We start from the raw sequence: 23,153 nt of genomic DNA on the forward strand, positions 1-23,153 counted from the left end.
ACCGTTACCAATCCTTTTAATTATTCCATGGTCATCACTTGAACAAGAAAATTCCAGGTAGTTGATGAAAACAATTATGAAAAACTAAAAGAAATCACTATCTGTTAACTTTTTGTAATCAATAAACCAAAAATAAATTATGATACTGATACAACATTGCCCTATCAAAATATGTAGATAGGTAAAAAAACAGGCTACCTTCTGTTGCTGAAGTACATTAAACATGCTGACAACTGAATGGAACTATAAATTTGTAGGATAATATAACTACCGACTTTCCCTCTCACCAAATTCCCCATCTTCAAGCTCCTCGTGATCAACATTTCTACGTGAACCATTCCGATGTTCTCTCTTATGTCTTTTATGCCTGTTTTCACTATCTGATTCAGGAGTAGATGCATGCTGCAGCAGTAATGATCATTGATCAAGTGTTCTAAACACACAGTTGGAACCATTTCAAACAAACAAATGGAAATAAATATCATACCCTTTTCGATTTTTTGCGATCACTACCATGCCTGTGGGAATTCTTAGTCCGCTCTTTTTCACTTTCATTCAAATTATCCACAGAACTTTGATGCCGCTTCCGATGTTTCTTATCATCATCTTTTCCTGATCTTTTATTTTCATTGTCATCATGAATTTCAGCCATATCAACATTTCCTTCCAAAGGTCCCTCCCTCAAGTGTTCCTCTTTTTCTCTTTCATGCCCTCTCTCTTTTTCCCTTCCATGCTTTGCCTTCCTTCTCTCTCTATCCTCTCTCTCCTTTTCCTTCTTTGCCTGCAAAATAAAAGAAAAAATAAATCAACTTCACGTCCACAATTCTAAGAAAAGAATGTCATTATACACTCTTTTTTACACACTTCCAAACAGCATTGATCAGAGATGGGACAGTCAGCTAATCAAAGTCCAGACACTTTACACGGGATAAGGAAGCACCCTCCACAAAAAAAGGATATTAGATTTGGGGCAACAAGGATATAGTAAATGATTTATGCAGTTTGCTAAGAATTTTCTGGTAACAAACATCACCCAAGAAGTTCATCTGCAAAAATTTTTGTGCGCATATAGTTACTTTAAAGAGTAACACTACCCTCGAGCACATGCAAAGAATAGACTAATGACAAGTCACAGCTTAATGCTAATTGAAATTCAAAAGAAAACTAAAGCACGGACTTAAGCTTATTTCACAACAAGAAAATGAATGCTCATATTTTAAGTGCAGAAATGGTATGCATTTACATGAGTGAAATTGATCTAATACCTTGTCTTCCTTTCGTCTTCGTTCCTTCTCTTTTGCCTCTTCTTTCAACTCTGTTATGTATTCCTCAAATATCCCCTTGCAGAAGCCTTCATCCCCAATGGAACTACACAAGCATTCAACAAATAAGTTTCATGTAAGCAATATTTGCTAAAAAATATATACAATGGTATCAAGAAACTAGGAAGTTAGATGCACAATTTCAGGTAAAGATACTTGGTTATTATTTCTTCAAAGTCAGTCTTCAATTTCATAGAAATCACATCAGAACAACCATAAAAAAGAAGCATAGACAGACAAAGAACAAAAGTCACAACTATCAGTGGTCCATATCAGTATATCCAGGACCACAAATAACTCTAAGCCTTCCCAATTAATGAAAACTTCGTCAACATTAAGAAAAGGAATCTTGTAGAAAATACTAGGAAAAATGATTTGATATAATGAACAATTATTAGTTATCAAAAATATTGCAGCATAATAAATGTATAACCTAAAACTATCCCAATCCAATCAAACCAGCAAGTACCTGAACTCCTGACTACTTTCAAAATGATATTTGCAATCCTCCCATGTTGAAGATGAAGTAATTTTTTCATCTTCCTGCAACAGGTTCATCAATCAGATAGATTGAAAAAAAAATTCCAAACTACTCAACTATTCTACAAAAATGCTAAGATCAAATAGATGGAATAAAAAAAAAAAGGTTTCCTAACTATTTAACTATTGAATAAAAATTTTAAGGAAATAGCCTGCCTCACCTTTATAGAACGTAATAAATCATAAAAGTCATCGGCGAGATGTTTACGTTTCTTAGCTTCTTTCTCCTCCTTCTCCCTGACCCTTTGAAGCAACTCCTCAAAAACTAGCTGCAAAGGTGGATATCATATATTCAATTAAATACTTAGCTAGTTGTCTCACATCTTAAAATCAATTGATGTCACATAACAATTAAACATCTTAATGCCATATTTTGGACAATAAATCTCCGCACCATATCCTATTTTCAGACCCTTGGCAGTTATATCTATGTGTTGTCAATTCCAAGCAACTGGAATGTCAGATACTTGGACACATACTCACCCGACACTGCACCCAAGTCTGAGCAACATATATATTCATTAACAATAAAAAAATTTTGGAGCAGCCCAAAATTCCAACTGCATGCCCTAGCAAACCACTCTGGCATTCAAAAGAAAACAAGAACTGTTAAAAACATGTATATACCTTCAAATTAACATCTGATATAGGTGGAGAGCTAATATCCTCTGCAATGGCAACCTTCAAGTCTTCAAGTGTCCAAGTTGATGCCAAAGAAATCTAAAAACTTACCAGATATTAGATACGAAAAATGTTAAGGGCATTTAAGGAAAAACCACTGGATTGCATTGCCATACCTTTCTCAACTTCACTGCATCCTTAACTCGAGCTTTATCATCATGATACTGTAAATTAAAAATAAGTAGGCAAGTTATTATGAGCACTATTCATTTGCTCAATGAAAGTAACCATGATTACCAAAACAGCCACAGAAACAATTGTTAGGTACTAGGTACAGTTTCTTTCAAAAATACCCATCCCTGCATGTCTTATTGTCCTAACATGAACAGTAGCTGAACCTAAGCACTGAATCCACATTCCATGCACCAAACAAAAAGAGCTAAAAATGTATAAACCAAAGTGACTAGTTAGCAACATGGTTATTTCTGACCAGTTAGATGTTTGATGTTTTTAGTTTATTTTATGAGTTTCAACTGTATTTTGAGATTTATAGTATCTTAAGAACCCTTAAGTGGAATTTTGAACAAAGAAATTAGGGCCATAATTTCTGAGAATATTCTTAAATTGTTTACCATGCAACCAAAATACTTTCTGAAATTGAATTCAGACCTCTTTTGGGTCAAATTCTGCTCTAGAATACCACATACAAACATGGCATTAATGATACCCAGTTAAAGAAATTAACATAGTAAGCAAAGAAAACCAGAGAATACTAAATCTAGTAATAGACATGAATTTTTGTTGAGATTGAATGTAAAATAACATATACTTATAAACACCAAAGCATACAAACCCAGGATCTTCAGTCCAGGAAAGACCAAAGAAAGCCAATGATTTACTACATATTTTAGTAACTTCAGGGTAAACTAGAGAAATTAACCTGAATAGAAAGATAAAGATTTACCTGTTTCTGAAGCTCCTCGGCTACATCTTCAAACAAATCTTTTGGAGTTGAACCTGAGGTGTTGGATGCAACTGCCATAAAGGGGGGTGATTCTTTAACCTGAAAACAAAATCCATTAGACATATCAGAAAGCAAGATAATATATGAAATAGCTAGCTTGTGCACTTTTCTCCCCATGACCAAAACAAACTTGCTTGCTAACCATCATGCAATAATCACGCCAGTGAGTTTTCGCAGTAAGAGTGCCTGCAGCAACATGTCCTTCCATCAACTTGCGGAACTCATCACGATTTTTACGCTCTGCCTTTCTCAGTTCTTCCTATTTTGATAAAAGATTCAGATCAGACCATAATCCCAAAATCCAGATACCAATCAAAATGGGTAAAGTATATAATTGAGGTCACCTTCTGTATCTTCCTCTGCTCCTCTTCTTCCTTCTCTAAATCCCTTAAATATTCCTATAAAACCCTCTTAAAATTAGACACAAAATGCACATAGAAATTGCAAATACAGTAGAAATCACAAATCCTATTGAAAGTCAAATGAAGAATGCTACCTGAAATATTTCCAAGCGGTCGATTTTTTCAAGACGTGAGCACCTTTCGTCAGTCTCCAAGCGGTCCTGAAGTTTACGCCACTGGCTATTTGCCTACAAAGTAATAGTAATACCATAAAGCTCAATATCAACCACAAATGCAAAACTTGAAATTTGCTAAAAGGTACCTTAATGAAGTCACAAGATTCCAAAAATTGCCTGTACTCCACTATATTCCGCTTGCGCTGCTCCTGTGCCTTCACTCGTTCCTGCCCAATAAACAAATTCAAGAAAATGAAAATCATGGATATGCGACAAAATCTTTTAACCATGGTCTCTGCAACTAGTGCAACACTTCATTCCTATGAGATTTTGACTTAGCATATATAATAAGGACATTTTATCAAATAAGCTCACAATATCTGAATACAAATAAAGACAGTTTTGGGATTATATTTTGTAGACATACAGAATTTACAGATGATAATGCACTTATAAAGGTTGACAGAACAATATAAAATTGATATTTGGGTTCCAGATGGAAGAAGACAAACAAACTTGTGATGGACGTGAACACAAATATTCAAGCATATTTGTGTATATATAACGTAGTTGTTTTGTCAGACTGATATGTGAAAAGAAGGTAGTGAGGGGCATGTATGTATATGTTCTACAAACACAGCAGCTTAAATGGATGAATTGAGGGGCCGAAATATACCTTTTGCCTGAGTTCATCGATGTAATTCTCAAAAATATCTTTTCTATCTTTCTCCCGTTCAACAGCTTTATACCGTTCATCATCTTCAAACATAGCAACTGCTTTGCTGAATGATAGTGCAAAGACTCAATTAGTAAAGACCACTTACTATGCAATGTCCATGATATAGTATAAGATCTAAACCAGAACAACTGTCAATGCTATGTAGGGATAAAGAGAACGCAAACCTCCATCTTGTGGATGATGTCAGCTCCGAGCACTCCTGTACAAGGCCCACAATAATCACAAGAGAGTAATAAAAAATTTAAATCTAGTGAATTGAGATTATAGAATCTCTACTCTCTAGAGCAGTAAATAACTTAACTTACTTCTAGCATTGTTTTATATTCTTCCCGAGCCTTTTTCTGTTTAATGCGCCTTTCCTCAGCCTCTTGTTTTTTCTTTTGACCCAAAAACTAAAAAAAATGGGGAAAAAATTTATGATAACAATAAATAATCCCCATGAAACATGGTGAACAACACAAATTGTCACTTAACACAATTCGAAACCTATCAAGCTACGTGCATGCTGATTATGGGTTCAAATAAAAGTGAAAACAGAGCAAGGATCTACCTCATTAAAAGCTTGTTTCCGCTCTCCAAGTGTTCTCAGTGCACCATATCTTTTGTCATTAATTATTACTCTCATGGCCTATTATAATCAATATCAATATCAGATTATTTTCAGAAATGTGAGAAAAAAATTGAAGTAAGACATAATTCAAACTACCTATTGAATTACCTGATCCCATGACCAGTCAGAACCAACATTTGCACACTCCAATAGAACTTTAAATGCATTTTTAGCCTCCTAAAAGAGAAAATAATTTTGAAAAATTGGTGTTAGGCACTGCACAAATTAACATTAACAGTGGGATATGGAAAATCCTGGTACATACTTGCTTGCTGGCATAAGTCAAAGGATCTTGATCAATTGCTTTCTCTTCCAATGCATTGTTAATTTTCTCACTCACTACCACATCTTTTACAGTTTCCTGTGAAACAGTACATCACTTATCATCTTGCCAGTTAAGCATATACAGAAGTTATTGCAAGAAAGAAAGATAAATAAATCCATTGCATACATCTGCATTTTGTGCTGAAAATCCTTCAGCAGTACTAAGCATATCCATAGAAGAAACTTTGCTGATATTATTCCTACACAATGAAAGATCAGAAATGTATTCAAAAAGGGCAAACCAAAGCTACAATAAAATCACTCAAAACCAGATATGATAACAATACATTGGTGCTGTAACAGCATTGACCACTGCGATAGAAGCTTCAGGACTTTCTGAAATAGCAGCAGATGATGTAATGGTATCCGCAGCTGTCCGAACCACATCGACATTGGTCACTGTCGAAGAAGCTCCAACAGGTAAAGCTGATGCAGAAACGACCACAGGTTTTACATCACTAGTAGCAAGAACTGGTGCCACAGGAACTGGACTTGAGGCAGCTCCTTGAATTATTGTAGGTGGTGTATCAGCACCCGATGATGCTTTAACTGCAGGAGGTGCAGGAGGTGGAATATGAGAAGAAACTTCCGACTGAGTTCCTTTGGCAGATGCCATCTCTACTTGTTCACGAGCCAACTTGAACGTTAAAATACCAATGGAAAAAAGAGAAGGTAAGGAACCACGATAAGAAATCAAAGGAATAATAAGTTCACAGGTGATGGGAGAAAACCTTCAGCTCCTCAGGGATTGACCATGTTGATTGATTTGTAACCTTGTTGTGGTAATACCTGCAGATGTTCAATAAAAGGATCTGATCATAGAATACCAACAAATTTACAGAAGCTTAAAAGAAATTATTCAAATTACACACTTTCTTCCATCGGGACTCATAAATTCCTTCCAGTTAGTTGATGCATCTGCCCTCTGTCATGCACATAAGAGGAAAGTAAGTAGAAACTCTACTTCGTTAGGGAAAACCAACCCAATTCTATTGAAAGGAGGAAAAAAAGTTCAAAAAAACAAAGAGGGAGAAATCTCAGAGGAGTCCATTCCAGGCCCTAATACTAACAGGCCAGAACTCCGCCAAAAAGCAAACAAAATGATTTAACAATCCATATATTTTTAACACTTTAACTTTTAAAGACAATATTAAAAATTTTACAAAGGTGAAAATAAGTAAAAAGATTATACTATTACCACTCTTTACAAGTTTTATGCATAGAAACCACTCATTGACAGGATTTGGTTAGCAAACAAATAAGTAAAAGAAGTTTCAACAAAACCAAAAGCTCACATCTCATAAATGATGAGCAATATTATTCTACAGTGACAAAAAAGAAGACACAATTAACCACAATGAAGACCATTCTGTTCTTCGCCCTTCCCATCTCCCTGACCACCTTCTCATTTTTTGGGTTTGTGCAGCAAATTTTAAGAGTATGCATGTCTACAAATATAAACAATGTATCTATATCCACTATAGTTGCAAAAGGTAACAACTAAAACACAAAAGTCAAAACGAATGTAAAGAATACATCAAAAGCTAGAAGCATGAACCACCATTAGAGAAGCAGCAAAGAAAAAGAGAAGTGTATAAAACTAGCATTGCCGATTGTTATGTGACACGGACTCTTCACTTACCATAACATACCCATGTCCAACACCTCATGGACACTTCACTATTCATAAGGGTATGACACTTGCATCCTCAAAATTAGCGTAAAAAGTTGTCAAAACACGATGTACCCGTGTCTGACACCCTATCTCGAGTCCATGTAACACAGAACAATAGCGCTGACCAAATTGGCTGACAACCTGTCCAAGCTTGATAATCCTCATCTTATCCAAATGGTGCAATAGGCAGTGCTTCAGTTTAAAAATTATGCAAATCTTCTCTCGTTTCATTTAAACCCAAAATAACAAGGAAAAACAAGCACAAAAGCCAAATATAAATTTCTGAAAGGGAAAAAAGTCCTCTTCTTTTAGCACCTATTTGATTCTTGGGTCAAGGCAAAGGATTCAGTACCCAATTAACCCACAATCACCATCAGTTTTGGGCACTTCCATAAATCCATCCATCTGGTTTAAATGCATCTTTGGTTATCAAATTTCATGGGGTTCAAGATTGATGGAATCTTTGAGGAAATTTATCGAAGCAAAGATGACTAACCACAAAATGTTCTTCAGAAATCCTCCCAATGAAAGGAAATTCTCCATTAGGAGCAATAGTTAGAAAAAAAGTTGTCATTTAAGATAACAAGCTTAAAGCCATTTTCTCTACCTTCCAAACAATTTATTTTTATTCGATGAAAATTTAGACAAAAAAGGAAGAAAAAGACAAGTCTGCCCCTTCAGAAGCAGAACCATGGGCATATTAACTAAAGCACCTCATTTCTAACCTTCTAAAATTTAAATTTTAAAGGACTAAGATAAAAATGTTCTTACAGGCCATGCATGTTTCTCAGATTTTACAACCCCCTCCCAACCAAAAAGAAATGGCATCACAAACTTAGGAGTGAAGGGCATTGCAGATTTTAGAGTCAAAAATGGCAAACAATGCACCCACCAAAGAATTAACATAAAAATCCAGCAATAGAATGAAACAATCTACAAAAGAAACTGAATGACAGAATTACTAACATTCATGCTATAAAGTAGGTAGAGCAAGCAGCAAAGACCCACAGCTTATCCTACCTCTCAATAGAGTAGCACAGCATGTACCTGTAAGCACCTTTAAAGCTATGGAAGTCACACGAGGCATTTAAAGATATAACAATAAATAAGCATTAAAGAATATGCCATTCGACTTATATAACTTAACATGCATTGATACCGGCAAAATATAAGTAACAAAATACCTTTTTAAGTACTCACCCAAAATAGAATGCCTCGGAAGTGGGGAAGTTGTAAATGAGTAGGATTGCACAAAGGAAAATATATGAAAATACACAAGCACCACAGTGAATTACAATCATATTTGAAATTCAAAATCATTCTCAACGAAATTTCTAGCAAGTTGTCCAAAAACTGAAGCAACAATCATGTAAAGATTAACTTTTGTTGCTGCCTCATCGGGATGTACTGGTTAAACTTATTAAATCTTTCCTCAGGACAAAATGGCAGAATAACTAATTACTATGCATAATTGAAGAGAGAGAAGAGAGTGAGAAAACTAATGAGTGAACAAGCAAAAGAGTGAACCTTTCAACAAGGTACAGATCCAACAAAATAAAAACCCTACATTTTAAAGGCTCGATCATAAAATAAGCAAAGTAAAAAAAATCAAGTAAATTACACTCATACAGGTAATGACAGAAGGAAAAAATGCTCCATGCAAGCTTTAATTTCCTCCATTAAAAGCTATGTGACATGGAAGAGAGCTTCTTCAAAAGTCAATTACCCCAAACACAAAGATTTGACAGTCCATCTACTAGTCTCACAAAAACAGTGAATAGAAGATCAGAGAACTGAGGACTAAGGAGCCATAAATCATAAGTGCCTACAAATTCGACTTCTACCTTTAGAAGCAAGCTAATGGAATATGTTTTCTACATCAGACCAGGATTAATTTTCTTATCATGCATAGAACATGCTGACTATGGCTGGAACCTATAAAACTCAAAGGGCAACACATCTAACACAATTTAATAATTTAAGTACAAAGCCAGAGACCATGAAAATAACATCACTAGCATAACTCACCTCAATTGGTGTCATCAATTCCAACGGCTTTTCCCAACTAGATTGCCGTGTCTTCTTATTGTAATAATATCTGCATAAGACATAAAGGATCCATGGTTAAATAAATACAAAGATAAAGCATGCAAAGTGCCCAATAGATGGCATCTAACTGCCACATTCATCTCAATGGCTCTGGAGGATACCAAGTAAGACAAATTCACTGGTATAATTCTATGATGAACATTGCAATATGTTAACAGAAACATCTAGGAATTTTAAGTTGTATCAATTGACCCAAGACATAACAATAAGCCTGTACTCTGAAACTATCTTATCCATGGACATTCAAAAGTCTCCAAACTCCATTACATATAGCACAAAAAAGGTGAGATGAGTATTTCTGCTGTCATGTCAGCTAGGGTCACAGGACATATTATTCCCACCAAATTCTCACAAACCAACCCTTAAAATATAGCAAGAAGAGCCATCTTTGACTACTGCAAAAATACCAGCCTTAAACCCTTAGCTACCAGCAGCACACACCTATGAGTATTACATACCTTCTTCCATTAGCAGAAGTATGCTCTATCCAATCAGTTGAAGCCTCCTCAGTGGGCTTTGGCTGAATGCTAGGTGCCTGAAATTTTATAAAATTGCAAACTCAATGTGATACTTGCACCAAGTGCTCGCACTCTCAATAGCAAAAATTAATAAATTTCAATAATAAAATAGCACAAGATGTACAGGAAGGGAAACAGTGTGCTGAGTGGAGATATGTAGCAAAAGGAGGAGGCAGATGAATGTCCTTACTGGTACGGTAGCTGTGGAAACAGATGGCTGTTCAACAATTTGCTGCACAGGTATAACAGAAGAAGAACTCTGGCTCACATGGATACCCACATGGCCTCCAACTGAAACACTCGGTGCCTGCAATTGTGGCATGGGTTGATATTGAGCCATTGCATTATGAGACACTGGAGCCTGACCATAAGAAGATGATGCAAACTGCAAACACAAGAATATAGAAAAGCAAGGTATAAAGATCTGACAAAACAACTGTAGCACTAACTACTAAGCACAAAAGGTTCTGAATCACTTACAGGATACGACGAAGAGAGGTGTGATGCTGGGCCCCCAGACACGTAGTTATTTGGAGTTTGAATATTAGGTTGAGGCAGTGATGCCCCTGGACTGACATGACAATGTGGCTGAGCAGTTGGCAATGAAATTCCCAGTGCTGCAGGGGGAATATGGCCTGGTTGGACTGGTCTTGCTGGTAACTGCTGCATTACTTGAGGAAATTGGGGTTGCTGAGTTTGAGGAGAAAACCCAGAATTCATCACAGTAACTCCTCTGGCAACAGGTTGAAACGGTTGAGGAGCTACTGGAACAAACTGTTGTGGCTGCTGTGATGGGACAACAGGTCGGAACTGCATAATATATAAACATATAATTGAAAAATAGTTTAGGTAGATAGATTGTGTCGGATAATACAACGTAGACATTACAGAAGACCTGAAAAAAAGAAGTTATTACCTGAGCAGACATAGGTGGAGGAAAATTTCGAGGAGGATCCATCGAGCCAACTAAAGGAGGCGGATGAGGCTAATAACGGTAAAAACAAGCAATTAGCACGCTATTTGTCAAAATAAGTCATGAATATGGGTCAAATGATTTAGTCCTTTGATGAGATTAAGCATGAAACTAAAAATTCCAAAAAATTAACATAATTGGAAAATTAACATAAAGAGAAAACTAAAAAACATAAAAAAAATATATATGGTTAAACTAATTTTTGCTATGGAATAGTTTACTTTTCCAACCATAAAGATTCAAGAATTCTTTCCATTGAGAGGGAAAGAAACAAACCCGGTTAATTCAGTCATAAGGGAACATATGGCTATTTAATATCATGCAAATATTTTCTACCTAAACTAACATAATATATGAAACTCATTAACAAAACGATTCTATTGTCCTTTGAGCAATATATAAGATAAAAAGTCCTATAAACTTTCATGAGAAAACCAACAATCAAGTAAGTAAATAAATGACAATATGAGAAAAAACATACACACATAAGCCCAGTGAAGGCCTTAACTTGAGACATGAGTGTAAGTGCCAGATATACACCTAAAGCAGTAAGTTAGTAACTACATTACGTTTGATGCATTATACTTTTGATGTTGAAACTATGTACAACGCATGATCCTCGAAAAATAAATAAATAGAAAAGAAAAAGAATGAAAGAACTTGCAAGCATCATACACCTTCAAGGACTATTGAGGGAAAAAATCTTATTTCTTAAGAACATCCACACCAACCTCTATTAGGAAAAACATTGTTTTAATCACATTACCTGTACACCTGAAAATTGGGGGTTATTTGCCATCTCAGCAATCTGTTGAGCCTCCAAGAACAACTACAAAACTAATAACCATCATTATCAAGTTAGAAGCCCCCATGAAAGGAGAGTTGAATAAGTTTCTTCTTTTTTTTTCTTTTCTTTTAGCAGCATGTAGAGCGGAAGAGAATTTGCAAAATAATAGCAATTAAGGCCAAAAACCATGCATTGTCAAAAAAATTATGAAAATAATGAAACTGAGAAACTTCATCACAATAGGCAAATATGATTGAGCAACTTCTACAAATTCCACACGGTCCAATGACAAACAAGAAGAAAAAAAGATATCAATCATAAACTGATGAGGTTGCCATGTAAAAACTTAAAACAACAAAATGATGGCTCTACCATGCAGTTAAGATGCAAAGCACTATGTGCTCCGCATTACCCTCTCGCCAGCTGTTAAATAAGATAATATTTCCGTCATAACTCTAATGATGATGCAATGGGATATTTTATAAGAGTGAGACAGTTTAACCCTACCGTTTGGTGAGTTTTTGACACTTCTACTACCATTTCTTTGTCATTCTTATCAGCAGTTAATAGAGCTAAGTATTTATCCTAAGGTGACTGTAACTCTGAAGGCCCCACGCAATGGTTCTTAACAGAACGCTTATAACAATAACAAAAGGCAATGCGGAGAAACACATAAAAACCCTTAAAAAGCACTTCAATCTTATAAAGGTAATTAAACATGCATGTCTCACTCGGTAGCAAGACATAATTAAAAAGCACAACTATTATAGAGTTGTCCACCCTGTACATGCATGTCTCAGAAACTCTAACTTTCCAATTCATCTTTTCTCTTGGCAGCTAATTGAATTGATCAAGAGCCTAATTAAATGAACAAAACAACAAAGCACTGCCAAAAATACTAAAAACCAGACACACGTAATTAAACCCAAAGATTAACCCTAACACCACAGAAACATCAATTCCAAATTTGGGCATCCATTAATTCTATGAATAAAAAATTCAAAAAAAATCTGCAAACAAATAGCCATACACACACATGCCTCAGTCAGTTTCATGCACCCAAATACAAAGAAACAATGGAAAGATCAATTTTTGAGTCATTGGCTAGAAAAATGAAACAATCACCAGAATGTGGTAAATGCAGCCATTTCCTTAGGTTTGACCCAATAATTCAATCAAAACAAAACCCCCCAAATTCCCATTACCCCAAAAACTCAAATTTATTTGCATGTCAAGCCTCCAAAAATAAAAAATAAAAACAACATTAGTAGCCCTAATGATTAAACTAATTCAAAAGTCACATGTATCAAAATTTTTTTGCTCAAAATCACATGTATCAAATTGCAGTCTGTAAATCGAAATGGGCGGCTGAAAACACATTAAAAAAAAAGAAAAAACATACTTTTTAGCATTGGGGAGTGATGGAGAGAGCCGGAGATAGAGGGAGAGAGAGAGAAAGAGAGAGAATAGAAGTAGTAGTATAGAGTATTTGAAAGAGGCGCGTGAGATGAAAGGAAGGAAGTGTGAGACCCAAAAGGAATCCGCCCGTTCTTTGTTTGTTATTCTTTATTTTATTTGCATAGAATTGTGATGAAACAGAAAAGAATATATAAAGAAAAACAAATATATATACATTGGTATATTTGCGTCGCGCTTGCAAAATTGTAACCGACCTTGTTAGTCGTCCATATTCCGAAAATACCCCTCTCCTCTTTTTTTTTTTACCGTGTTTTTTTTTTTTAACACAGTTATTGAAACAATTGTTAAAATTACGTTCACGTCCTTTGAGATAACGCTGTTGACTCTGTAGAAACAAATTGGACTAGAGTACTTAGGTAAATTACCTGTTTCGAGCTGGAGATGCCACGCGTCTAATGAGTCACCGAGTCGCAAACTGGATGACAATAAAAAACTCCAGTCCCAGTCTCAGCAACAACGACCACCACACAAATGATCATACTTTGTCTCTGTCTCCCTGAACCAGTCCACTTGTAAAACTTCTCCCACTTTCTAGACATGTCTCTCGCCCTTTCATATTGCTCTCTTCATGTCTTCCTTTTATCTCTCAGTCCAGCATTCAACTTTTGGGCATGGCTACTTTCTTCCTCACTTCACAGTCTTTATTGTCTTCATGCAATCTCTATACCAATCACAAGAAGAAACATAAGACCAAGACTGTTGGCCCAAGTTTATCTACCATTATATCCTCCTTTGGTGACAACAGTTCACTTGACAAGAAAACCCATCTTTCTGTTTCTGTAAATTCCAGTTCCAATCCAAGAAAGCCCCTTGATTTAGCGGTTAAAGGTTACTATCTTTCATTTTCAAGAAGGTTAAAACCTCTCAAGTCCTCTGTTACAGATGAGCCAGAAAGTGAACCTACTTCTTCGTCTTCAGTTGCAGTTGCACCTGAGGAACCAAGCAATTACAAGGAAAGTCCAAAGAGTGTTCAAGAAGTTGGATTGAGTAAAGAAAATGAAGAAACTAAGGGGAAAGAAAACCAGCAAGAAATGGACTGGAAGACGGATGAAGAGTTCAAGAAGTTCATGGGAAACCCTTCTATCGAGGCTGCAATAAAGCTGGAGAAGAAGAGAGCCGATAGGAAGCTCAAGGAGTTTGATAGGGAAAGCAGTGGTAACCCAATCGTGGGGCTTTTCAATAAACTGGTGCGTGATAATTTGACGAGAGAGAAGGAAAGGTTGGAACAAGCAGAGGAGACCTTCAAAGCTCTTGATCTTAACAAGGTGATCTTTTTTTTTTTTCAATTCTACTAGGATTTTCAAACTTTTTTAGAACTGTGCTAGTGTTTGCTTTTGCTAAAATAAATTCTTCCAGTATTTAATTATCCTTAGGATGTATTTAAGAAAGAATTGAGATTTTGCCGTGTTGAATTTTCATACAAATTCTTAGTAGTTTTCATTTATTAAAGTTTTGGGTACATATTGGTCGCTCTTCTGTATTTGTATGTTTTGGACAAGGGTTTGTAATCTTATTATAATGATTGAGTATTTATAGTATTGAAAATTGTTGAGATCCATCCTATTTTGTTGTTCATGTGCATTAGATGTACATCATAACTTGTTTGTAACGTTTATCAGTTAGTTAAGAATTAGATCACTTTTCTATCACCATTAATTGTAGAAGACTATGTTAAAGAACATTAAAGGCTTACTTTGTTGTGTTGATGTTGACATAACAGTTAAAGAGCTGTTTTGGATTTGATACATTTTTTGCAACTGATGTTCGAAGATTTGGAGATGGGGGGATTTACATTGGGAATTTGAGAAGACCCATTGAAGAGGTCATCCCTACACTGGAGAAAAAGCTATCTGACGCTGCTGGCAGGGAAGTTGTCTTATGGTTCATGGAGGAAAAAGCAAATGACATTACAAAACAGGTAACTCAAAAGGAGCTGATATTAAGTTTTGCTAACTATGGTCGCATTTATGATTCCGGAATAAGAAGATAATTATGTTTTCTTTTCAGAGCCTAACTTAATTATTCTTGTACTTTATCTTTAAAAAAAAAATTATTCTTGTACTTCAAGGCATGTGTGGTGCAACCTAAAGCAGAAATAGATCTGCAATTTGAGTCTACCAAGCTGAGCACTCCTTGGGGATATGTTAGTGCAATAGCCTTATGCGTGGCAACTTTTGGGACAATTGCTCTGATGAGTGGATTCTTCCTGAAACCTGGTGCTACATTTGATGACTATCTGGCTGATGTTGTCCCTCTCTTTGGTGGCTTTGTCTCCATTTTGGGAGTCTCTGAGGTATCTGATAACTTCTGTATGAAACTTCATGCCTAATATTTACCTTATCTGATGTCTGATCCTATTTTTCACGTTATAATATGGTAATTTTCCATTAACCTTTTTCATTCTGGCTAGAATAATAATAGTTATGTGTTCTTGTGTTTATTCAAGGGCTGTTCCTTACTCTTTTTCATCTGAATGGTGAGATTCACAGCGAGGCATTTAAAGTAGAACTTGCGTTTTTTTATATATAGAATAGTTTCCTGCACTCTTGCTAAATTGCTATGCACAAAGTTATTCAAGGCTGTATATTGTGTTTGGCAGATAGCCACAAGGGTAACAGCAGCTCGTTATGGTGTTAAACTCAGCCCCTCTTTTCTTGTTCCATCCAATTGGACAGGCTGTTTGGGAGTGATGAACAATTATGAGTCACTTCTTCCAAATAAGAAGGCTCTTTTTGGTATTCCAGTGGCACGGACAGCAAGTGCTTATTTGACATCACTGGTACTTGCAGTTGCTGCTTTTGTAGCTGATGGCAGCTTTAATGGTGGTGATAATGCATTGTAAGTTTTTTACTGGGGCATGTTTACAAACACTAGTTCTTCTGTTTAAGAAAAAAAATGAAAAAGAAGGAAACATTAATGCTTGACTGGTTAACCTTTTGATCATAACACTGGGAAAATATGTATATGTGACATATTATTACTATATTAATTCCATTATACTAGAAATACATCAAAGACTCAAAATATTGGCAACAAAGCATGCAATCCTGTAATTCAGGCAATTGGCTAGAGTCTCTGTGAGAATAGAGGCTAAGACAGTTTGGAAATTATATCAATGCTTCTTGAAGGCTCTAATATGGATTGTCAGCTTATTTGTATAATCAGATGTGCTTATAATTCTGCTCTTTATTTTTAGGTACATAAGGCCTCAATTCTTCTACAACAATCCATTGCTTTCTTTCATCCAATTTGTTATCGGACCATATACAGATGACCTTGGGAATGTTTTACCATATGCTGTGGAAGGGGTAGGAGTTCCTGTCGATCCCCTTGCTTTTGCTGGACTTTTGGGTAAGTTTCTTAGCCTTGCTATCAATTTTATTAACTTCCATGGTTGCAGGATAGCAGAAATTGTTATCTATATGGATTTGTAAAGGATGACTAACTTATTAAAGGACACTGAAAGTTAATACTAGTTTCATCACTTCGTGAAGCTACTAAAGAGTACAGAATCATAAGGAACTTCAATTTAGACAGCTTTGTGAATACATATCCATCATTCTCTCTCTTTTTCATTTTTACTGCAATATATGGCCAAGACTCAAAGAGTAAGGGCAACTTTACTACATAACTACCTAGAAGAAACTTTTGTTTCCCCTTTTTCCTTCTACTGAAGTGCACTTGTATTGGAGGCAGCACTCATGCAGCCCTAAATTGCCACTGCTACGTTATTGACTATGTTATTCTTCTGCAGGAATGGTGGTGACTTCTTTGAACTTGTTGCCCTGTGGGAGACTTGAAGGTGGCCGCATAGCTCAAGCTATGTTTGGAAGAAATACTGCTACTTTATTGTCATTCGCCACATCCCTTCTCCTCGGCATCGGTGGTCTTAGTGGAAGTGTCCTTTGTTTGGCATGGGGATTATTTGCAACCTTCTTTCGGGGTGGAGAAGAAATGCCAGCAAAAGATGAGATCACCCCATTGGGAGATAACAGGTTTGCTTGGGGTGTTGTTCTAGGTCTTATCTGCTTCCTTACTCTTTTCCCTAATGGAGGAGGTACATTCTCCAGCCCATTCTTCAGTGATCCATTTTTCAGGGGCAATCTGTAAATAGGTTACTTGTATTAATTGTATATATTCTGTCCATACCTACATTTCAGTAGGGTGATGACTGATGACTACCCCATTTCTAGTTATCCTGTAATATAAGAGGGAAGAGTACAGTTCAGTTTTTTGTTATTATCATTCAGGCAAACTTGAGCTGAACCATCTGCCCTTAATTCTAGCTAGTGTTCATGGCAAGGATAACACTTGATAAATTATGCATATTGTTTCCAAACTCAGAGATGTGGAAAGGGTGAATGACTTTTTTCTCCTAATAACTTTATTCTCCTTTCCAAGTTCATCTGCTGCTTTCATCCCTCTGTCTTCTCCCTTTCTTTTCATTGTAATTGAAAATATCCATGGAAGGAAAGCAGGAAAAAACAAATATCAGCACACCAAAGACCAAAAGGACTCAATATAACAGTAAAAGCTAGTAACTCAGGTTTGAAGAACCAGAAACAGAACAATGAGCTAAAATTCTCGTCACCCCAGTTTTGGCACCAAGGCTTGTCAGAAACATTCTCTAGGCTTTGACTGATTTTGGTGTAAAGTTTGGCCCCAAAAGCTTGTTTTGGCCAATTATAAACTTTAAAGTTCAAAGTTTACTTCTAACTCTATTGAATCTTATTTTAAGGCTTATATTAGTTTTTGAATAATTAAACTTAATTTGATAAACTTGTTTACTTGACTAATTGTGAATTTTTTTTATGTGGAAAATATTTTACTACCTAAAAATTGGATTAATTTCTCTCCGTTTTTTTCCTTTACAGTTTTCACTCAACTAATAGCACAAGCAGCCGAAACTTTGATAACATTAGAAAATGGCGAAAATAGAAAAAAAAAAAGTTTTAGGATAAAGTATACGGATTTTTTTGAATTTTGATCATAATTAAATACAGATTTATTAATTTTAAAATAAAGAGCCTGTCTTAAACGTATAGACGGTGTTCTTTCTTACTCTTTTCCTTTCCCTTGAGCCAACCAGCGAAGCTTCCTTACACCAACAGACCACCTTGCAGAGGTCCTTGTACTCGTATTTTCTGTTCAATTTAATCTCTTGATTTTGAAACCTTCCCTAAACGGTATCCATTGTTAAATAAGATTGGATGTCATCAGCACTACATGGTGCTGTAGGGATTGCCACATCACTATCTTGTTTATTTTTAATTTTTTTAATTTTGTTTATTTTTTTTAAAATTATGTCGTTTTAAAACTTTTTTGCACTCTCAAAAACTTTAATTATAAAACTCTAATTATAAGAGAGAGAAAAAAAAGGAGGTAGAAAAAGAGAAGGAAAGGACAAAAAAAAAAGATTTTATAGCTAGGACTTTTGAGAATGTAATAAAGTTTCAAAATGACATTGTTTAAAAATAATAATAAATAAATAAATTTATTAAAAGTAAATGTTTAAGCATGATGGAAAGCAGTTCAATATTATTGCTAAAAGTCTTAAGTTTGAACCTTCGAACTTAAAGGGATGATGTGGCAGCGTCACGTAACATGTGAAGGTAATGTGGCAGTGTCACGTCAACATATCGTTACCTCACACCGCCACGTTAGTAAAAATGTGCCACAACAATGTCGACGTCATTCTATTTAACAGTTAAATTATATATTATTAAGAGAAAATATTAAATTAGAAAAATTTTCAAAATCAAGAAATTAAATTGTTTCAAATTAGAGTAGAGCAACTAAATTAAACAAAACGCATGAGTACATAGATCTATCAAGTATTTTGACTAATATGCGCTTTCTTGATCATACTTCTCAAGGGGCACCAAATCTGGTGCTCCTTTCATCATGTTTCCTTAATTATGCACTCCAAGGGAACTCCACTGATTGTGGGTGCCCAAGTTGAGATAATTAAAAAAAAAGAAAAAAAATTAAAAATTATAGTTTATATAGTAGTAATTTTTAAAATTAATAAAAAGTAAAATTATCTTAAAAATTAATAAAGAGAACGCACCACATCTGTGCATCAAAGTACCCGAGAGGTCTTAATTCCTCGATTTTGGAACTTCTTTTTAACGATATTCAATTTAGTTGTTAATAAGATGATGTCAGCACTGACATGGTGTTTTAGGGTAGCAACATGCTAATGTGGCATTGTTATGTCATCATCACATGCTAACGTGAGAGGCATGTTAAAAGGGTTTTATAATGCATTGATTTTGAGACTTATCTTAATGACATCCAATTTAGTTGTTAAATAGGATGACATCAACATTGACATAATGCTGTAAGGTAGCAACATGCTAAGGTTCAAACCCATAACCTCTAATAAGTCTAAATTCCTTACCATCATGTTGAAGCCCTTACTTTTAATAATATTTTAATTTTGTTAGTTTTCTCTTTTTTCTTTCTTTTTTCCTCTAAAATTACGTCATTTTAAAACTTTTTTTACATTCTCAAAAACCTTAACTATAAAATTCTAATTATAAGAGAGAGAGAGAAAAAGATGAGGTAGAAAGAGAAAAGGAGAGGAAAAAATATGAAAAATATGTTTTTATACTTTAAGGATTTTAAAAGTGTAAAAAAGCTCAAAAATAACATAATTTTAAAAAATAATAATAAAAATAAAAATTATTAAAAGTAAAGGTTTAGGAATGATAGTAAGCAACACATTATCTATCCCTACTCACATTGGCACGTCAACACAAATGTCATGCCATCTTATAAATTGAAGTAAAGGATCATGTCATCTTATAAATTGAAGTAAAGAGTTATGTCATCCTATAAATTAAAGTAAAAATATTAAATTGAATAAAACGTATGGGAACAATTCAAGTATTTTGACCAATCTGTGCTCCCTAATCATGTTGTGATGCCCCTTAATCATGTTTCCTGATTGTGCACTCCAAGGAAACTTCGCTTGTAGTTTATATAGTGGTCATTTTTAAAATTAATGACGAGTAAAATTATCTTAATAATATTGTAACGTCATTAGATTAACGAAAACATTGATAGTTAACTAATGACAGTATTTATGTGTTCATCAAAAATATTCTTTTAGGACAAACTATACATTTTGAAAGTTAATAGATCTGCACGTAATTATGGTCAAAATTGAAGGTCAATGCATGTAATTATAGTTATGAATATACATGTGAATGCTTATTATGTTATGATCCAAAAAGTTTAGACCAAATCAAATAATCGGATAAAAAAAATATAATCTGATTTGAACACTTAAATTGAATTAAATTAAAATTATGATTCGATTGTTAACTTATAAATAAGATTTTTAATTTATTTATAAATACACACTTTAATAAAATCCCATCTTTCTTTTTACACTTAATTTCTTTTATAATTATTTTCTTTTTTTTATACCAATTTGTAATTAAAAAAATCCGGATTTAACAGGCCGGAAAGCCGATGACACTAGACATTCATTTTAGATGTGCCATTCGGTCTCTCCACTGTGGTGACAGTCTTACGCGCCTACGTTTCTTAACAACCAAGAAAAAGAATCCCCTTCTTCTTTTTCATGATCAATAGCATTTGAGCAGTATTTGATTGTTTATTGTTTTGGAGTGCAAAGATGAAACTGAGACTGAGAAATTATGAATCAAAGGAAACCCTGAGAATCCAAGTTCCGTCTCCGTGTTCTTTCCTCCAACTTCAGGAAACCCTCTCCCTCTCCCTCCCTACCCCTCAACCTTCGCCGCCATCTTCTCTCCGTTTTTCCCTCAACGCCAAGGACCTGCTCCACGCGCCATCCCCTCACGCTTCCCTCCAATCCATCGGTGTCTCATCGGGTGACCTTATCTATTTCTCCCTTAACCCTATGGTTTTTTCTCCCATTTCTTCTAATCAAGACCTTCAAACAGCTACCCTTGTTGAAGAAACGAATGAGATTCCAGAATCCAGCACCAATCAAGAGGCCTCAGTTCAAGAATTGCCTCAATTACAAGAGCCCATGTCAACAGAGCCCCAAGTTTCTCAAGAAACTGAAAAAACCGAAGGAACAGAATATATGGATATCGATGCCTTTGCGGTTAGCGAAAGGTTCTCTGAGCCCTATTTCTTGAGGAAGGTTTTAAAGGAAGAGCTTGCTGATGATGGTAGCAATCACAAGCTCTTGGCGATTGCAGTCCACGCGGTTTTACTGGAATCAGGCTTTGTCGGGTTTGATCCCGTTTCAGGACTGCAAATTGATGGGTTCCATTTTCCAGATGAGTGGCCTTCACCTGTCTCAATTTGTTATTCCCTACCTGAACTTTGGATCAATGATGATAATTCTGGTTCTAATTTGACTGATTATGCTGTTTTAAAGTTTCAAACTTTAGGCCATTTTGTTCAGGTTTATGGGTCTTTGGTTAAGGGGGGTTCAGGGTTATATAAATTGTCTTTGGATGAATATAGGTTTGCACCAACTTTGGATTTAGTGTGGGCAAATTTTGATAAGAATGATAGTACGAATGATAATAATAATAATAATTCATATCCTGAAAATGAAGTTTTTGAGTTTTGGAAGATTGTTAAGGATGGGCTTGCATTGCCATTGTTGATAGATCTTTCGTATAGGACTGGTTTGTCTCTTCCAGCTTGTTTGATGCGTCTACCAACAGAGTTAAAGCTTAGGATTCTGGAGTCCTTGCCTGGTGCTGATATTGCGAGAATGGGGTGTGTGTGCTCAGAGATGCAATATCTGGCTTCGAACAATGATCTGTGGAAGCAGAAATTCAGAGAGGAGTTTGGAGATTGCCCAGGAACAATGGAAATAGGGAATTGGAAAGAGATGTTTCATTCTTGTTGGGAGAGTAGGAAGAAGCCAAAGCGGGCAATTCCCAGGTGGCGAGGGTTTCGTCGTGTTGTTAGGCCATTTTACTTCCCAATTAGGAGAGATCCTAATCCGTTTTTGGCTCCTGTGATGATTGGTGGTGATTATGACCGCTTGCCAGGGCTTGTTTTGGCTCCTCCTGTTTATGTCCCGCCTGGTCTACGATTTCCTCGATTTCAAGGGAGACGGAATTTTGGACTTCATTGTAATCTTGGAGAAGGGCAAAATAATTCATAGTTGCTGGTGACTGCTTCACTTGATTCTGGTAGAGATGCTGTTTTAGGTTTATTAGAAAGATCATACATGTTTATGTATATATAAGCAAGTCTTTTGCTAGAGGGGAAGAGCAAAATGATAATATGCAGTCTCTTAAGTTGCTTTTGATGCTTGTAAGTGCCATGATTGATTGCCAATTGCTTTGTTGGTGATGACTATGGCCATCTTTTTTTCTAATAATGGACGTTTATGCTCTTGTAAATTTGTATGTACAAATTGGTTTAGCACTCTAGCTGGTGGCTTGGTATTTATGTTAACGTTGTTGTCACTGTTATTATTTTTTATCATGGCAATTTTACTTTAAATCTTTTATGTGATGGAACCGGAGCAGTTGCTTATTTTTTGCAAGAAATTGAACTTCTGTCTGAACCCTGTTAGGGAACGTGCTCGGTCTACACCCTGCTGTTGAAGATTTCGTGAACTAATTCCAGAACTGATTGGGGACTGGGCTCTGGGATTTCATGGTACCTGTCTATTGCATGTGAAATGGATCAATGGGAGATTGGAGTGAATTTAGTAGCAAACTTGCCTTAGCTTACTGATACATATTCTAATGCACGCGTCATCATCAGAAAGTTTCTACTTAAGCTCCTAATGAGCTATACTACTAGTCAGGATGTTTCTCTGTACAAATTATGATAGGCACATCTAATTCCTCTTTCTTTCTTCTATTTTTTTTTTTCTCATTTTGGTTTTGGTAAACACGGTTTCAGCAACATTCAAATGATTAAATAAAAGCTTTGGTATTA

At 35.5% G+C, this 23,153-nt stretch overlaps 3 protein-coding genes across 4 annotated transcripts; 2 read left to right on the forward strand and 1 right to left on the reverse strand.

Annotated features, from left to right (window-relative positions):
- Positions 1–98: 98 nt before the first annotated feature.
- On the reverse strand, positions 99–13,344 carry PRP40B (pre-mRNA-processing protein 40B). Of its 2 annotated transcripts, none has more exons than XM_018115938.2 (29): positions 13,162–13,344; positions 11,739–11,801; positions 10,916–10,984; positions 10,480–10,809; positions 10,190–10,384; positions 9,940–10,016; positions 9,401–9,470; positions 6,570–6,622; positions 6,429–6,486; positions 5,985–6,334; positions 5,825–5,897; positions 5,639–5,734; positions 5,482–5,550; positions 5,314–5,391; positions 5,069–5,155; positions 4,928–4,962; positions 4,701–4,806; positions 4,171–4,251; positions 4,004–4,096; positions 3,852–3,905; positions 3,650–3,766; positions 3,448–3,546; positions 2,660–2,707; positions 2,490–2,582; positions 2,024–2,131; positions 1,792–1,865; positions 1,266–1,368; positions 488–781; positions 99–402 (listed from the first exon to the last, which is right to left on the reverse strand). In XM_018115938.2, exons 2-29 carry the CDS (start codon positions 11,769–11,771, stop codon positions 268–270), a joined length of 3,078 nt encoding a protein of 1,025 aa, XP_017971427.1. In that variant the 5' UTR covers positions 11,772–11,801; positions 13,162–13,344; the 3' UTR covers positions 99–267. The 2 variants fall into 2 exon arrangements, with proteins under 2 accessions (XP_017971427.1, XP_007042685.2); XM_007042623.3 differs by having other exon boundaries at positions 11,739–11,809.
- A 384-nt stretch (positions 13,345–13,728) lies between these two features.
- EGY3 (ethylene-dependent gravitropism-deficient and yellow-green-like 3) lies at positions 13,729–17,620 on the forward strand. Its single transcript, XM_007042624.3, has 6 exons — positions 13,729–14,503; positions 14,959–15,156; positions 15,307–15,531; positions 15,838–16,076; positions 16,435–16,589; positions 16,993–17,620. The coding sequence occupies exons 1-6, from the start codon at positions 13,850–13,852 to the stop codon at positions 17,346–17,348; spliced, it is 1,827 nt and encodes a 608-aa protein (XP_007042686.2). The 5' UTR covers positions 13,729–13,849; the 3' UTR covers positions 17,349–17,620.
- Positions 17,621–20,724: 3,104 nt separating this feature from the next.
- On the forward strand, positions 20,725–22,636 carry LOC18608119 (F-box protein SKIP22-like). The gene has a single exon (XM_007042625.3). The coding sequence runs from the start codon at positions 20,887–20,889 to the stop codon at positions 22,363–22,365; it is 1,479 nt and encodes a 492-aa protein (XP_007042687.2). The 5' UTR covers positions 20,725–20,886; the 3' UTR covers positions 22,366–22,636.
- Positions 22,637–23,153: the final 517 nt, after the last annotated feature.

Source organism: Theobroma cacao, chromosome 2 (genome assembly GCF_053813885.1).
Source record: "Theobroma cacao isolate CCN51 chromosome 2, ASM5381388v1, whole genome shotgun sequence".
In the NCBI taxonomy this organism is placed as follows: domain Eukaryota; kingdom Viridiplantae; phylum Streptophyta; class Magnoliopsida; order Malvales; family Malvaceae; genus Theobroma; species Theobroma cacao.

Bases quoted from the DNA above. Each gene is read 5' to 3' on its own strand.
- PRP40B (XM_018115938.2), bottom strand. From the start codon at position 11,771: ATGGCAAATAACCCCCAATTTTCAGGTGTACAG. The intron at 10,385-10,479 runs GTAAGTGATTCA...TTGTGTTTGCAG, and splicing joins ACCTCTCTTCGTCGTATCCT to TTTGCATCATCTTCTTATGG. The intron at 2,708-3,447 runs GTAAATCTTTAT...TTTAATTTACAG, and splicing joins CCGAGGAGCTTCAGAAACAG to TATCATGATGATAAAGCTCG.
- EGY3 (XM_007042624.3), top strand. From the start codon at position 13,850: ATGGCTACTTTCTTCCTCACTTCACAGTCTTTATTGTCTTCATGCAAT. The intron at 14,504-14,958 runs GTGATCTTTTTT...TTGACATAACAG, and splicing joins AAGCTCTTGATCTTAACAAG to TTAAAGAGCTGTTTTGGATT. The intron at 16,590-16,992 runs GTAAGTTTCTTA...ATTCTTCTGCAG, and splicing joins TGCTTTTGCTGGACTTTTGG to GAATGGTGGTGACTTCTTTG.
- LOC18608119 (XM_007042625.3), top strand. From the start codon at position 20,887: ATGAAACTGAGACTGAGAAATTATGAATCAAAGGAAACCCTGAGAATC.